The sequence below is a fragment of the Aotus nancymaae genome, unplaced genomic scaffold (assembly GCF_030222135.1).
Source record: "Aotus nancymaae isolate 86718 unplaced genomic scaffold, 86718_ANA_hifiasm-v0.15.2.pri h1tg000025l, whole genome shotgun sequence".
NCBI classification, from domain to species: domain Eukaryota; kingdom Metazoa; phylum Chordata; class Mammalia; order Primates; family Aotidae; genus Aotus; species Aotus nancymaae.
Window position 1 is genome coordinate 14056324 of NW_026988438.1, and position 15496 is coordinate 14071819.

The 15496-nt window shown below is 43.4% G+C and overlaps 1 protein-coding gene, 1 non-coding gene and 1 pseudogene across 3 annotated transcripts in view; 2 read left to right on the top strand and 1 right to left on the bottom strand.

Moving 5' to 3' along the window:
• Positions 1-4490, top strand: part of LOC105716272 (uncharacterized) — a 283931-nt gene extending 279441 nt beyond the window's left edge. Inside the window, exon 6 of the transcript XR_010344022.1 lies at positions 4164-4490. This is a non-coding gene — a transcript (uncharacterized LOC105716272). The remainder of the gene's footprint in view (positions 1-4163) is intronic.
• Positions 2248-2347, bottom strand: LOC135276573 (U6 spliceosomal RNA; annotated as a pseudogene).
• A 7213-nt stretch (positions 4491-11703) lies between the features above and the next one.
• SLC25A13 (solute carrier family 25 member 13) overlaps positions 11704-15496 on the top strand; it is a 205200-nt gene continuing 201407 nt past the window's right edge. For both annotated transcript variants that reach the window (XM_012450767.2, XM_012450769.2), the window contains exon 1: positions 11704-11853. In XM_012450767.2, coding sequence (XP_012306190.1) covers positions 11839-11853 — 15 coding nt within the window. In that variant the 5' untranslated portion in view covers positions 11704-11838. The remainder of the gene's footprint in view (positions 11854-15496) is intronic.

Below are 15496 nucleotides of genomic sequence, written 5' to 3' on the forward strand. Positions count from 1 at the left end.
CAAAAATTCTATACTTAAATAAGTAACTTACACTAAAGTGAAAAGGCTCAATCTTTGTTTAATCCACGATGGGGCTCATTTCAGCCTTTTTATTTCTCATTTGTGACTCTCTTCTCCACCAGTGAGAAACTACACTGTGCGATGTAGTTTTGAAGGGTGGGGTTGGGTTATAGGATCTGATTTGCTCCCTCAGCCTCCTACTCCATCCTGCCCCTCTGACTCAATTCATCATACCCAAGCTTCTTGTGAAGCACATAACCTGAAAATCCCTACAATTTTTACCTCTGGGAACTCCAGTTAGTGCCCTGGCATTATGGAATGTTTCTTAGTCTGCTGCCTAATAGTGCAATTGAATCCAAACTAGGGATAAATTAGGCAAAATGCTTTCTTGAGTCACTCCCATCTCCATCAAGCTCCTCCTTTGCTATATCAACTCCTTCATCCTCTCTCTCTCTCTCCACACACACACACACACACACACACACACACACACAAACACACACGGCCCTCTAGCTCTAGATCAGCACCATCCAATAGCAGAATATTGTAAACCATTAAGTAATTTAAGATTTTCTAGTAGCCACATTAAAAATGTTTAAAGAAAGTAACAAAATTAATTTTAAGATATATTTTATTTAACCCAACATGTCTAAAATATTGCTGTTTCAGAATGTAATCAATATAAATGTAGTTAATGAGTTGTTTTACATTCTCTTTTTTTATACTAAATCTTTAAAATTCAATGTTTGTTTTATGTTTTCAGCACACCTCGAATCACAGTGGCCATATTTCAAATGCTCAGTGGCCACATGTAGAGAGTAATTACAGTATTGGACAGAACAGGCTGGAGAAATATTTTTTTTTCCACTACTTCTGTTCCATGTCCCCATAGCCTTGGACTTCCAAAAATGTGATTGCCTAGTGGTGGCTTTTTGGGCTGGTTCCACCAGGAGAGCTATTTACCTTTAACCAAGGGCTTTGGGGAAAACTGCCTGTCACAGATTGTGACATCCAGAATGAGGGACATCGGTAACTTTTGTTGTTCTACCGCATGCAGCAGGCAGTCACTTAGCTATCTGGCTTGTGAGTCCAACCAGGGTAGATGGGATCAAGCAGAGGTCTGCCCCCTTAAGAAAAGGCAGTTTGCAACTTCAGTGCAGGGCCATCACTGTCCTTAATACATGGCACCCTGTCCCCGAAGTGAATGACTTCCTATTCCACCTCATGTCTGAAGTTGGCTGGCTGACTAAGTGAATCAGGAGAAGAAAACAGAATGTTAGTTATTTAACTGAGCCTCTTTAAAATCAACTGCATTCATTTCATCGGTGAAGAAACTGAGTTTTGGAGAGAAGAAATGATTTGCCCACGGTTAGATAGTTGCCAGAACTGGGTTGGAACTAGAATCAGGTCAGTCCATTCCATCAAGTCTCAAGTCACTTCTGACAATGTTGACAGAGCTAATGATTCAGGTCATTTACCAATACAAAGTCACAGGAGCTACTCCAGAAGGACAGGCCACTCACCTTCCCCATCTAGCCCCAGTTTCGCTTTCCAATGTCGTCTCCCAACAGCAAAGCTAAGTAAACAATCAACCAAAAGGAATTACTCACTGTGATAAGTGCTGAAAAGGTCAGAAATGGGACGCAGGGATAATGACAAGGAGGCTCCTGCTTTAGAAAGGGCAGTCAGAGAGGGTATCCCCGAGGACCTGAAAGATGAGAAAGATGATGTACAGAGGGGTTGGTGGGGCTCCAGGCAGAGGTGCTGGCAAGTGCAGAAGCCTGGGGCCAGGAAGGGATTGGCCTGCAGAGGAACTGAAGGAACAGAAGTAAGGGACAGGAGGGCCTGAGAGGCAGCTGGGTCGATATTACGTGGAGTTTTGCAGAAGACAGCTGGACATTCAGTTAGAATTTTCTTTCCTGTCTCTCTCTCTCTCTCTCTTTTTTTTTTTTTATGAGATGGAGTTTCACTCTGCTGCCCAGACTAGAGTGCAGTAGCATGATCTCAGCTCACTACAACCTCGCAATTCTTCTGCCCCAGCCTCCAAAGTAGCTGGGACTACAGGCCTGCACCACCGTGCTGGGCTAATTTTTGTATTTTTAGTGGAGACTGGCTTTCACCATGTTGGCCAGGCTGGTCTCAAACTCCTGATCTCAGATTACCCACCCGCCTCTGCTTCCCAAAGTACTGGGATTACAGATGTGAGTCACCGCACCTGGCGAGTCTCTTTATGCTTAATTTTTAATAAAAAATATGAAACACTTCACAGATTGCCTATCATCCTTGGGCAGAGGCCTTGCTAATCTTCTCTTTCCAATTTTTGTGTATGTGCTGCCAAAGCGAGCATCCTCTCTCTCTTTTGATATAATAGTGAGTTTCATTTCAATCTTAAATTTTGCTGTTTTGAAATCTTCTTTGTTGCACTGAAACCTAAAAAGAATTAGCTCTGCCACCTGCAAGAGTCACTGGAGACTGGATGTGCTGCATCCATTTCTAGCAATGGGTCCTTAATGGACTCAGGCAGTAGCAGCAGGAAGTAGACGAATGTGCTGCAGAGGCTGGTGACCCTGAGGCTGGAGCTGTGCTTGTATCCAACTGACACACAAGTTCAGACACGAATAGTCTGGTCCAGTACCTCCAAATTGGAAGCCTACAGCTAACACTAATAGGTTGTTCTTAAATACTCAAGTGCTTTCAAGTTCTCTACTTTATCTGAGTTTAAATTTCCAGCTTCAAAAGGAGATTTTTCACTTCTAAAATGGATCTACCTCCCTCCTCTTCTCTACCCTCCTCCCCTTTCTTCTTTAGAAAGATCCTGGGAAAGCAACGTAGGTATAAATTTTCTTCATCTGTGTAGTGGAATACTAGAAGCTTAGCTGGAAGGCATCTTAAGAAACAGCGGTTCTGACCCTCTCATTCTAGTATTATTGGTAGTATTTATAATAGATTTCTATGTATCAGATATTTATGTACATTCAATATCAGAGCAACTTTGCAAAATTGATTTTTTTTAATCTCTGTTTAACAAATCAGAAGACTGAGGCTCAGAGAAGTTAATAACTGACCAAAGGTTGCACAGCCTTAAATAGCAGAGATGGGACTCAAATAAAAATCTGTCTGATTTCTATTTCACCATGCTAGCTTAGGTTATTTAGACAGACAATCAGAGAGAGATTGAGGGGGAAATAATACGAGCCAGTCTCTTTCTCTCTCTCTTTCTCTCTCTCTCTCTTTTAACATCATGATTAGTGTAAAGGAGAATACAAAAGAGAGAAATAATATTTGAATAAAATGTTTTCATAAAAACACAGGTCTCCTTCCTTAAACCAGTTTTGGTAAGATTATTTTACTTAACACTTAATTTCTTGAAACATTGTAGGACTTGTGATAAAGAGTTTCAGAAATGCTTACAAAAGGAACTGCTGTACTTAAATGTTCCTTGCTGTGAGATGGCCAGGGTCCAAGAGCTCACTATTTACATCCCCGGCTGCTGCTCCTTCTTGTTGGACACATGCTGGGCTGCTGAAGCACCTGCCAGTTCTGATATACACCTCTGAGTGCACTGAGAAACCAGGGTGGCCTAAGCTTGATTTGTCACTGACTTGAGTGGTATTGCTAGGCCCAGGGACCTTAGCCAGATTCATAAACACAGACTTGGGCTTGGTGCAAGACCAAGAGGGATTCTGCTTCTGGGCCAAAGAAACTGGATTTGACCTCTTTAAAGGCTTTCAATGTAATTCCCCTGAGGAGTCAATTTTACTTTACTGAGCTCATATAGGACTGTGGTTAAAGGTACCAAATATCCTATTCAAATAACTAATATTTCTCTAAGGTTTGCTACAGACAATGGTAACATTTTCAGGACAAAATGTGTTAGGCAAAATAATGGCTTCCCAAACATGTCCATGTCCCAATCCCTGAAACCTATGAATATGTCATACTACATGGCAAATGAGAATTAAGATAGCAGATAGATTTAAAGCTACTAATTGTTATGGGTTGACTTGTGTCCTCCTAAAATTCCTGTGTTGAAGTTCTAACTCCTCGGTACCTTGAACGATAACTGTTATTTGGAGATAGGGTTTTCACAGAGGTAATTAAGTTAAAATGAGGTCATTAAGAGGGATCCTAATCCAATATGACTCATGTCCTTACATGCAAAGACTAGGCCACAGATATGCACAGAGGGAAGACACAGGAAGAAGCTGGCCGTGTGCAAGCCAAGACGAGAGGCCTCAGGAGGAAGCAACCCTGCTGACACTTGACCTGAGACTGTAGCCTCCAGAAATGTGAGACTGAATTTTTTGTTGTTTAAGCCATCTGGTCTCTGGAATTTTATTTTGGCAGCTCTAGCAAACTGATAACCTAACCAACCGACGCTAACATTGGGAGGCTATCCTGGATTATCAGGGTGAGCCCAGTGCAATCACGAGGATCCTCAGATGTGGAAGAGGGAGGCAGAAAATGAGATCAGAGTGATGTGATATCAGAACTAGCCCCTCTGTTGCTGGCTTTGAAGATGAAGAAAGAGGGTGAAGAACCAAGGGATGTGGATTGACTCTGGAGGCTGAAAAGGAAAAGAGAAAAGGGATTCTCTCCTTGAGCTTCCAGAAAGCAACACAGCTCTGCTCTGCTCTGAGGAACTAGCTGTTTAAGCCTTTGCTCTCAGAGCATTTTATCTCAAAGCTTTGGGGATTTGTTTCCAGTTACACTTTCCCAAGGTGTCTTATGTTCCCTCATCCTGACTCACTTCCTACCTCCCCTTCCTTCTCTCTTAACTCTGAAATGTTGACACAACTCTCTCCTTTGGATCTATTAAGAAGCTGGGTCACATTCATTTCTGATCTACCTTTAGCCCACTCTTAGGGAAGACCTGTCATGTGTGATCTGACACTCGGCAAGATTCCAAACCCAAATGAATGCATCAGAGGGCCCCTCTGTGTTCTTCAGTTGCAGAGTCTCAGTTGTAAGGTCAGAATTTGGGAGGTTCTTATTCACATGGTGCTCCTTTAACTCTGTCACACTATGTCCTTTACCAGCCCTGGCATTACCTTTGCAACTGCTATCCACATAAAGAATCATTATTGCAATCCATAGTTAGTTGTCTAAAATTTCTTGTCGACGATGTGCTTGGCAAGCATTGTTGCTGGATACCCTTTCTCGCAGTCCAATCTGGGAAGCACGCTGGTAGTAGTAATGGTGCCTTTGTTTTCTTGTTTGTTTTAAATGGAGTTGAAGAGAATCAGATAGTGTAAGAGTATGGTCAAAGGGCATCTACAAGGCACAGGTATTCTGGAAAAGGTGAAAGCTTAGAGCAGACCATGTTAGTCACTGTTCTGAACTCCCATGGTTTGGGCTCATGCTCAAGCTGTATGCCTTGTTAGCATATAGCGTTCCCCATGATTTGAGTTGGCTGCTTTCCCAGCTGACAAGGTTGGCATATGGTGCTATAAAACACAGGTGGCTTTGGGGCCTGTGCTAGTTTCCCAGGGCTATTGTAACAAAGTACCACTAACTGGGTGCCCTCACACAACAGAAATTTATTCTCTAACAGTTTTGGAGGATAGAAATCACAAACCGAGTTGTCATCAGAGCCACGATACCTCTGAGACTCTGCGTAGCATTCTTTCTTGCCTCCTGCTAACTTCTCGGGGCAGGAGGTGAGAGGGTGGGGGTTGTTGATCCCTGACATTCCTTGGCTTGCAGCTGCATCCCTCTAATCCCTGCCTTTGTTAACACATGGGACTCTCCCAGTGTATCTCTGTGTCTTCTTACAAGAACAGCAGTTCATATTGGATTAAGGCCCACCCTGCTAATAGTACAAAATCAGCTAATTACGACTTTAACTTCCAAATAAGATCAAAACTGGGCCAAAGAAACTGGATTTGACCTCTTTAAAGGCTTTCGATGTCATTCCCCTGAAAAGTCAATTTTACTTTACTGAGCTCATATAGGACTGTGGTTAAAGATACCAAATATTCTATTCAATGAACTAATATTTCTCTCAGGTTTGCTACAGACAATGGTAACATTTTCAGGACAAAGTATGTCCTGAAACCTCAGTGGTATGGTTTGGCTATGCCCCCACCCAAATCTCATTTTGAATTGTAGTTCCCATAATCCTCACATGTTGTGGGAGGGACCCAGTGGGAGGTAATAGAATCATGGGGGCAGTTACACCCATGCTGCTGTTCTCATGATAATGACTGAGATCTTATGAGAGCTGATGGTTTTATAAGGGGCTTTCCCCGCTTTGCTCAGCACTTCTTCCTGCCTCCACGTGAAGGACATTTTTGCTTCCCTTTCTACCATGATTGTAAGTTTCCTAAGGTCTCCCCAGCCATGCTGAATTGTGAGTCAATTAAACCTCTTTCCTTTATAAATTACACAGTCTTGGGTGTGTCTTTATTAGCAGCATGAGAACAAACTAACACAGAGGTACTGAGGGATTAAGACTTTTGAGTGACAGAATTCAATCCATAACAGGACCTTTTCAGTCAAAATTCAGGATTGCATGTAAATCTGTCAGGATAAGACAAAATGGAAGATGCCCAGCCAGTTCATACTTTATCTTCTTAGATGATGTTTTGCATCATGCTATTATTTACAGGTGAAATAGAAGCCACGGTGCAGCTTTGACTTCTTTATTTCTAGGTTCATGACAGTTTAACAATTTTAAAATTTCATATTTTGGGAAATTCTAGAATGAAGAAGGGAGCTTAATCAACTAAGTTTGACTCCAAATGTAAATTGAAATACACTTTTACAATATATATCCATATTGTGATAGGTTTGGTAGACTGAACGATAGCCCCCCTAAATATGTCCATATCCTGATCCTAATCCCTAGAGATTTTGAATGGTACTGTATGTGACACAGACTTGGCTGATGTGATTAAATTAAGGTTCTGGAAGTGGAGAGAGCACTTTGGATTATCTAAGTGGGCTCTAAATGCAATTACACATGTCCTTATAAAAAGGAGGTAGAGGCTGGACACAGTGGCTCATGCCTGTAGTCCCAGCACTTTGGGACTACATAGTGAAAACATAGTGAAACCTGTCTCTACTAAAAATACAAAAATTAGCCAGGTGTGGTGACACACGCCTGTAGTCCCAGGAACTCAGGAGGCTGAGTCAGGAGAATCACTTTAACCTGGGAGGTGGAGGTTGCAGTGAGCGGAGATCACGCCATTGCACTCCACCCTGGGTGACACAGTAAGACTCTATCTCAAAAAAAAAGAAAAGAAGAAGAAAAAGAGAAGAGGCCATGTGATAAAAGCAGAGTCAGAGATATGATGCTATGCCCACAGGCTTTGAAGGTGAAGGAAAATGTCATGAGCCCTTACATAAGACAAAGAAACATTCTCCTGTAAAGCCTCTGAGAGAGCACAGTCCTGCTGACACCTTGATTTTAGCCCCACAAGACTCACTGCAGACATTTGGCCTTCATAATGGTAAGAGAACAAATTTCTATTGTTTTAAGCTCTTAAGTTTGTGGTAATTTGTTATGGCAGCCACAAGAAACTAACAAAGAGTGTAATTCATTGTTTTAAATGCAAAAATACGTTAGGTGGGTGGTTCATGCCTATGATTTCGGCATTTTGGGAGGCCAAGGTGGGTGGATCGTTTGAGTGCAGTAGTTCAAGATGAGGCTGGGCAGTCTGGTGAAACCCCATTTCTACCGAGAGATACAAAACTTAGCTGGGCGTGGTGGTGTGTGCCTGTGGTCCCAGCTACTTGGGCGACTGAAATGGGAGGATTGATTGAGCCCCAGGGTTCAGGGCTGCAGTGAGCTGAAATCGCACTAGTTTACTCCAACCTGGAAAAGAGTCTTTAAAACAAGTAATAAAATAAAATAGGCCAGGCACGGTGACTCATGCTTACAGTCCCAGCATTTTAGGAAGCTGAGGCAGGAGGATTGCTTGAACACAGGACTCTGCAACCAACCTGGGCAACATGGCAAAACCCCATCTCTACCAAAAAATGTAAATTTAGATGGGTGTGGCAGTATAAAGGGATTCTCTCACCTCAGCCTCCCAAGTAGCTGTGGTTCCAGCTACTTGGGAGGCTGAGGTGAGAGGATCCCTTGAGCCCAAGAGTAGGAGGTTGCAATGAGCTGAGATCATACCATTGCACAGCCTGTATGATAGAGTGAGACCCTAGCTCAAGAAATACAAAAACAAAATATAAAGTAAAATAAATATGTCTCAATATATACACATAAACATGGCAAGACATGAAAAAAACACGGTAGAATGTTGATAATGGCTAACTCTGTTGATAGGATTATCAGTGATTTTTTTGGCCGTTACTATAATTTTCTGAATTTTCAAAAATTTTAAGAAAAAATATAATGGGCTCCTGATTCTTTTTCTATCAAAAAAAGTTAATGGAATATTATTCAACCTTAAAGAGGAGGGAAATTCTGACACACACTATAACATGTATGAACTTTGAGGACATTATGCTACAAAAAGACAAACATCATATGATTCCATTTATTAGGTACCTAGGGTAGTCAGATTTATAGGAGCAAAAAGTAGAATGGTGGTTGTTGGGGGCTTGGGAGATGGAGAAAAAGGAGTGGTTGTTTAATGAGTGCAGAGTTTCAGTTTTGCAAGATGAAAAGAGTTCTGGAGATTGGCTGTACAATGTGAATGTATCTCACTACTAACGGTACATTTTAAAATGGTCAAGATGGTACATTTTATGTATATTTTACTATATTAAAATTTTGTGGTTCATTTATATTATAAAAGGAGAGCTTTAGTGATGCCCTTAAGAATAAATACGTGGTACATGATGCGATTTTGTTCTTTACACGAGGTTGTATTTTCTCGGCACCTTTTAACTCCCCTTGTAGCAGCTGGGGCCATCCTCCACAGGAGCTTTAGACTTGTCCCCTTGTTATGGTTTTCTCTAACAATTCTGCTGGTTTTGTTTTGTCTTTATTCTTTTACTTTTTGCTGATCTTTCTTCTCTGTCTATGAACATGTTCAAGTCTTCTGGGCTTTGTCGAACCTCTTGAGAGTAGATTAACTAGTTGCTTCTTTCTGTAATGTTTCTTTCTTTGGCTTCTAGAGCATAATTTGTATGTTGCACATACACTGTCCTTACAGACAGACACACACATCTCAAAACATTCCTCCTGTATTACCTATCTCAAGTATTTCTCCAGATACCCATACCACAAGTCTATGTGCAATATGGGACAACTCCCTTATTCCCTCCGAACCCCACATATAAGCAGTCATGATGGCCCACTAATTTTACCTTCTATATATTCCTCTAGTCCTAGTCCCTCCCCAGCCTATCTTGTTTGTATATCCCGGTAGTTCATTTGGGACCCATCCTCCATACAGCAAGCAGAGTGTTTTAGCCCATTTTGCATTGCTGTAAGGGAATTCCTGAGAATAAAATAACAGAACAGAAATGTATTTCTCACAGTTCTGAAGGCTAGGAAGTCCAAGATCAAGGTGCTGGCAGGTTATGGCCTGGTCTCTCTGCTTTCAAGATGGCTCTTTGAATGTTGTGTCCTTCAAAGGTGAGGAATGCTATGTCCTTATATGGCAAAAGAGCAGAAGAGCAAGAGAGAGCGAACCCACTCCCTAAATCTCTTTTTATGGCAGCATCAATCCATTCATGAGGGCAGAGCCCTTGTGACGAAAATACCTCCCGAAGAATCCAAACTTCCGACACTGATACATTAGAGGTTGTTTCCAACACATCAATTTTGGGGGGCACATTCAGACCATAGAGAGATCTTTCTATATTGAAAACCTAGCCATGCTGCTTCCTGACTTAAAACCCTTCAGTTAAGGTACATAGCCTTCAGCAAGGCACCTAAGACCCACCATGACACAGCCCCTGCCTGCTGGCCCAGACTTCTTCCACCAGTCCCATAGCTCAAGCTCAAGTTACCTTTTGATATGATTTGGCTGTGTCACCACCCACATCTCATCTTAAATTGTAGTTCCCATAATCCCCACGTGTCATGGGCAGGACCTGGTGAAAGATAACTGAATCATGGGGGTGGTTACGCCCATGCTGTTCTTGTGATAGTGAGTTCTTATGAGGTCTGATGGTTTTATAAGGGGCTTTTCCCCCTTTGCTTGGCACTCATTCTCGCTCCTGCAGCCCTGTGAAGAGGTGACTTCTACCATGATTGTAAATTTCCCGAGGCCTCCCAAGCAATGTGAAACTGTTAGTCAATTAAATCTTTTTCTTTATAAAATACCTAGTCTCAGGTCTTTCTTCATAGCAGTGTGAGAACTAATACATCTTTCATGACTGACCAATTGTGGTTCCTCAGCAATTCCTGAGCCTCCTGCCTCTCCTCATTTTCTCAGGATGGAATACTGTGTCCTTTTCCTCCCCACTGGACACAGCCACTTTCCTGCACTCAGCTTAGGCATCACCTCTAGGAGACTTCCCCAGTACTCAGTATTCTCATCGTGCCCTGGAAACAATACGTTGCCTTAACAGGTTATACTGAAGTAAACATTTATGTGACTCTTTCCCAATAGCCCTGAAGCTCTTTTAGAGTTGGGACCAGCTCTTAAGTCATTTTGGGGTTTCCAGCACCAAGCACAGGGCCTAGCACATAGTAGGCAGGCAATCAATGTTAATGAATTAAACTGATTAGTAATAAGTGCTTTTTGCTGACATATTACATCCACAACCTACAACACATTGAAAGTCCTTTTCCCTGATCACCATTGTCTTATAAATTTTGATTACAAGGACAAATGAATGAAATCCTGATGAAGAGGGAGAAGGCCTGGAGGTCATATAAGCAAATTTTCAATTAAAATTCTGGTTTATTTTTAGTAGGGTCTATTTGGGGGGAAGTCTTTTGTCTTTTGATCCCAGCTCTTATGACCTGTACTTTTTTTTTTTTTTTTAAGACAGAGTTTCGCTCTTGCTGCCCACGCTGGAGTGCAATGGCGTGATCTCGGCTCACCTTAACCTCTGCCTCCCGAGCTCAAGCGATTCCCCTGCCTCGAGTAGCTGGGATTACAGGCATGCACCACCACGCCAGGCTAATTTTGTATTTTTAGTGAGACAGGGTTTCTTCATGTTGGTCAGGCTATTGACCTGTACTGTTTTAACAGGTAGGGCTGAAATGAAGTAGTCCCATAAATATATGTTCTGCACTACATTCATTTGTTGGGTTCTTAGAGTTTACCGATTTTGATCTAAAAGTAGGCCTGCCAGCAATACTTGCAATCTCTCATTCTAAGTCAATGCTTTTGGATCAAAGGCTTTTTGGATCCAGTGTAAACTGGAGCCCCTTCAAAGAGAACACACAGGGGGAAAATGAAAACAAAACAAAACACCCAGTTAAGCAGGTGTCCTAGTGGAGTTCTCAACTTCTCCAGAACGTATGTGCACCGTTTATCCGTTACTTGCCCCTCCCATCGGCCGGAGGGCCCAGTAGCCCCTGGCATCAGCAGAAGCCAGCAGCTTCCCTGGTGGGGCCACCTGCCCTCAGTTGACAGGCTTGCCAAGCCGCAGAGGCCGCCGCTGCTGGACAGCGCAGCGGGGGTCACGTGTCCGTGTCCCGCCACTGCCCGAGGCCCTGGGCCCTCCCCGGCCGCAGGGCAGAGGCCGCTGGATCACGCGCACCCGGGCGGCCAAGGCTGGGCCCAGCCAATGGGCTGGCGGCGCCCGCATGACCCGCGCCGGCGGGAGGGCGTGGGGAGGCAGGCCAGGCGCGCACGCTGTCGGGCCGTGTCGCCGCCCCGCCGCCTCCGGGACTGGAAGTGAGCCGCCTGGGCCCCGAGCGCCATCCAGCCAGTGAGTGGGTCCTGCAGCCGAACGCACCCAGGGCGAAGCATGGCGGCCGCCAAGGTAAGCGCGGGCGCGAGGCCGAGGGGAGCGCGCCGGCCGGATCAACCTGGGGGCGCGAGAGGCATGGGCGCTCACGTGCCTGGGTTGGTGCCACAGGGGGAGCAGAATAGGGTGCCGGGCAGCCGTTCCACCTTGCAGCTGCGGAAGGGAGGGGGCCATTCCTCCGGGGCAGCACAGGCGGACGGTGCGGAGACCGAGGCCCGACCTCGTATTGGAAACTTTGCGGGCCGGACACTCCCACTTGGCCCGGGAGGGGAGTTGTTGGTGCCTGATGGGGCCGAACCAGGACGCGCGAGGAGGAGTGAGCGCGACTGGGGCCTGGTGCACCCCGGGCAGGGAAGCTCTGGCGGTCCTCCCGACCTCCCCAGCGAGTTCCTGCTTCTGACCCCGGTGGTTGTTGACCCGGGCTTCTCCTCACCCGGGCCGCAGCCGGGGCTGAAGCCTGATCCTATTACGTTTCAAGGGCTCCGCCCTCCCGCGGGTGGGGAAATCACTTTGACTTCCGTTTTGGAAACTGTCTGGGAAACTCGGCCTGCGCCTTTGTGAATAAAAAGTCCAGGGACTCTCTCCCTCCCCGCCTCCCATCATTCCCATCTTCCCCCTCCCTCTCCCCATCTGACAACACTTAGATACCCGCCTCAGAGCATTTGAGAGGCTTCTTTTTGGAAACGATGAAACAGATTGTCCTGGGAGCCTGTCACTCCTGTGAAGTTATACTTGAAAGGGATTCTGTGTAATGTGAATCATTCACTAACCCAGAGGAAAGGCAACTCCAACACTTGACCTTTCCTCTTTCACCATTTCTTGAAACCTGGACACCATTTCAGTTTCTTTGGACTGCATTTCAACTTCTCTGGCAGAATACCATATTTAGTCCCAATCACTTGAATCATTTGGAATTTATTGCTTTTAATTTAAGTTCACGAAGGCAGCCCTCTAATCAAGCCTATACAACTTCTTAGCTCATTTTAAGTGCAGTGAACTTAAATATACCTAACATTTCAAACATTTGTCCTTAATCAAAACTCTGTGATAACCCTCAAGAGGAAAACATGGCCAACACATCATATTCCTATTTATTCAAGCAAACTAATCACATTTGCAATGGAAATTGTAAGCAGACAAATATATTTAAATGCTGTTCTATGACTTAAGTTTCTCCAGGCTCCCCAAATCCGTAGGCTTCTTCATGTTGTTAGACTCTGTGGCCTAAGTGGCTTTTCTCTTTTCTGTAATTACTCCGAGTTCCATCCTTAGGAAAGTACTCTGGGTGTTTGGGCTTATGTATGTGTGCATATGAACACACAGGTGTTTGTGTGTGTATACATATCTATCTATAACTGTTTACAGCAGTTTCTCTAAGCATCACTAGGATTCAGCTTTGAATCCTTCAACTTAACTCTTTCAAGTCCAATAGGCCTTGACCTTTTCTTTGCACTAAATTTGCATGCAACCATAGTACAAGGCTTGGTATGAATTCCCTAAAGTAGTTGGGATGAGGTACCCGTTTGTTACTGTTAGTTTTGTATCTGCAGGTGATGTAAATAATTTTACTTTATTTGGAGGTAAAATAATTGAGGAACATAAATTGAGACTTGGGCATAGAAATGGAGTATAAGACTTGAGCAATAATAAGTAAAATAAGTGACCTGGTACAGTGGCTCACGCCTGTAATTCCAGCACTCTGGGAGGCTGGGGCAGGCAGATCAACTGAGGTCAGGAGTTTGAGACCAGCCTGGCCAACGTAGCAAAACCCTGTCTCTACTAAAAATACAAAAAAAGTTAGCCAGGCGTGATGGTGGGCACCTGTAATCCCAGCTACTCAGGATGCTGAGGCAGAAGAATAACTTGAACCCAGGAGGCGGAGATTGCAGTGAGCCGAGATCATGCCACTGCACTCCAGTCTGGGCAACAGAGTGAGACCCTGTCTCAAAAAAAAAAAAAAAAAGTAAAGTAAAATAAGTGTTATAGAAGTTGTTTCAACTTTTTGGTTATATTTCTACATAATAGTAGAAGTGTCATATATCACGGGCGGTTGATTTTTAGCTAAGTAACGAGTCAGGGAAAATGAAATGTTCATTTTTACTACTTGGGAGCTTGTGTTTTTATGTCTTCATTTTCACTCACCTCTTTCTGGGATTTTTGAAAGCTCACTTCATATATACTTATATTTGCAATCCAAAAAGATATATAAAAATCAAGTCTGAGTAGATGGGAAGGTAAGACGAAGCCAGGACTAAAGTTAGTGGAAAATTATGTGCTTACAAGAGGTGACTGCATTTTCTCCCAGCCAAAGCAAAAAGGAAGTGATCAGTGAGGTCATTTACTTGGGAGAGAAGTCTTCTTATATTGCTCTCTGAGAGCAGTTTCTTTTATATGCTGTGGGTGAACTGCATTTGAAACTACCTGATCACCATAGCTATATATCTGTGGGTTACAAAATGCCGTTTCTTATCATATCGCTCATTATAACTCAATGGCAGTGCAGTAAATGTGGCCTTAAAAGGCCCCTCAAAGAAGCTGCTGGTCTTATTCCAAGAATAAGTTAGACCAGCAGCTTCTTTGAGCTGCCTTTGGTCATCACCTTTATTGATTGATTCTGTTGGCACCAGGCAGCCTGAGTTAAAGGCTGTGCTCCTTGCTTTTTCCCTGGAGCATAGCTATTCCATGTTGCCAGATGAACATAAAGCCATAGGGGTAGGGTTCACATTCCCTCTTAAAAGTTGAGGAGCCTGGATAGGAGAGGACTTCACCTCAATGGAGTATTAGGAAATTGGGTTGAGACTGTGGGACTCAGCAATTGTAGAAAATTCCAACACTCACTACATTCACAGTGGCAAATTGAATATTTAAACAGATTTGATATTTTCTGGATAGATGTAGCCACCACTAGCAACTAGTTTCCTGATCTCCTCTTTCTTTCTTTGGTCCGTATACTTATTTAAATACAACTAATTATTTATGACCTTCCTTTAAATAGTTTTAATGAGGAGACTGAGAATCTAGTCTTTGGCTGTATTTATTTTGAATTCTGCCATGGCGATTACTAGTTAATGGTTCAAGAATTTTTTTTTTTTTGTGAATGAACATTAATCTAAAACTCCTAGTATTCTGAGATTAACTCAAAAAGTGTCCATTCTTTTGCTGCCTACTTTTGTAGAAATACTCCTTATGAGTTCCCTTGTTAGATCTGCCTGTACCATTTGGGTTGTTTGAGTATTTCTTTTAAACATTTCCCAAAACTGATAGCTCCATTTTAAAAAAAAAAAAAAAATTTTTTTTTTTTTTTTGAGACGGAATCCTGCTCTGTCGCCAGGCTGGAGGGCAGTGGGGCAATTTTGCAACCTCTGTCTCCTGAGTTCAAGCAATTCTCCTGCCTCTGCCTCCTGAGTAGCTGGGAACAGGCTTGCACCACCACGCCCAGATAATATTTGTGTTTTTAGTAGAGACAGGATTTCACCATGTTGGCCAGGATGGTCTCTATCTCTTGACATCATGATCCACCTGCCTCAGCCTCCCAAGTGCTGGGATTATAGGTGTGAGCCACCGAGCCCAGCCAAAAAAACAATTTTTGAAAGGAGGTAATTGAGAGGTCACACTTTTCTTCTCTTCTGCCCTTTTTTTAGTTAAAGGAGAGCTTTCT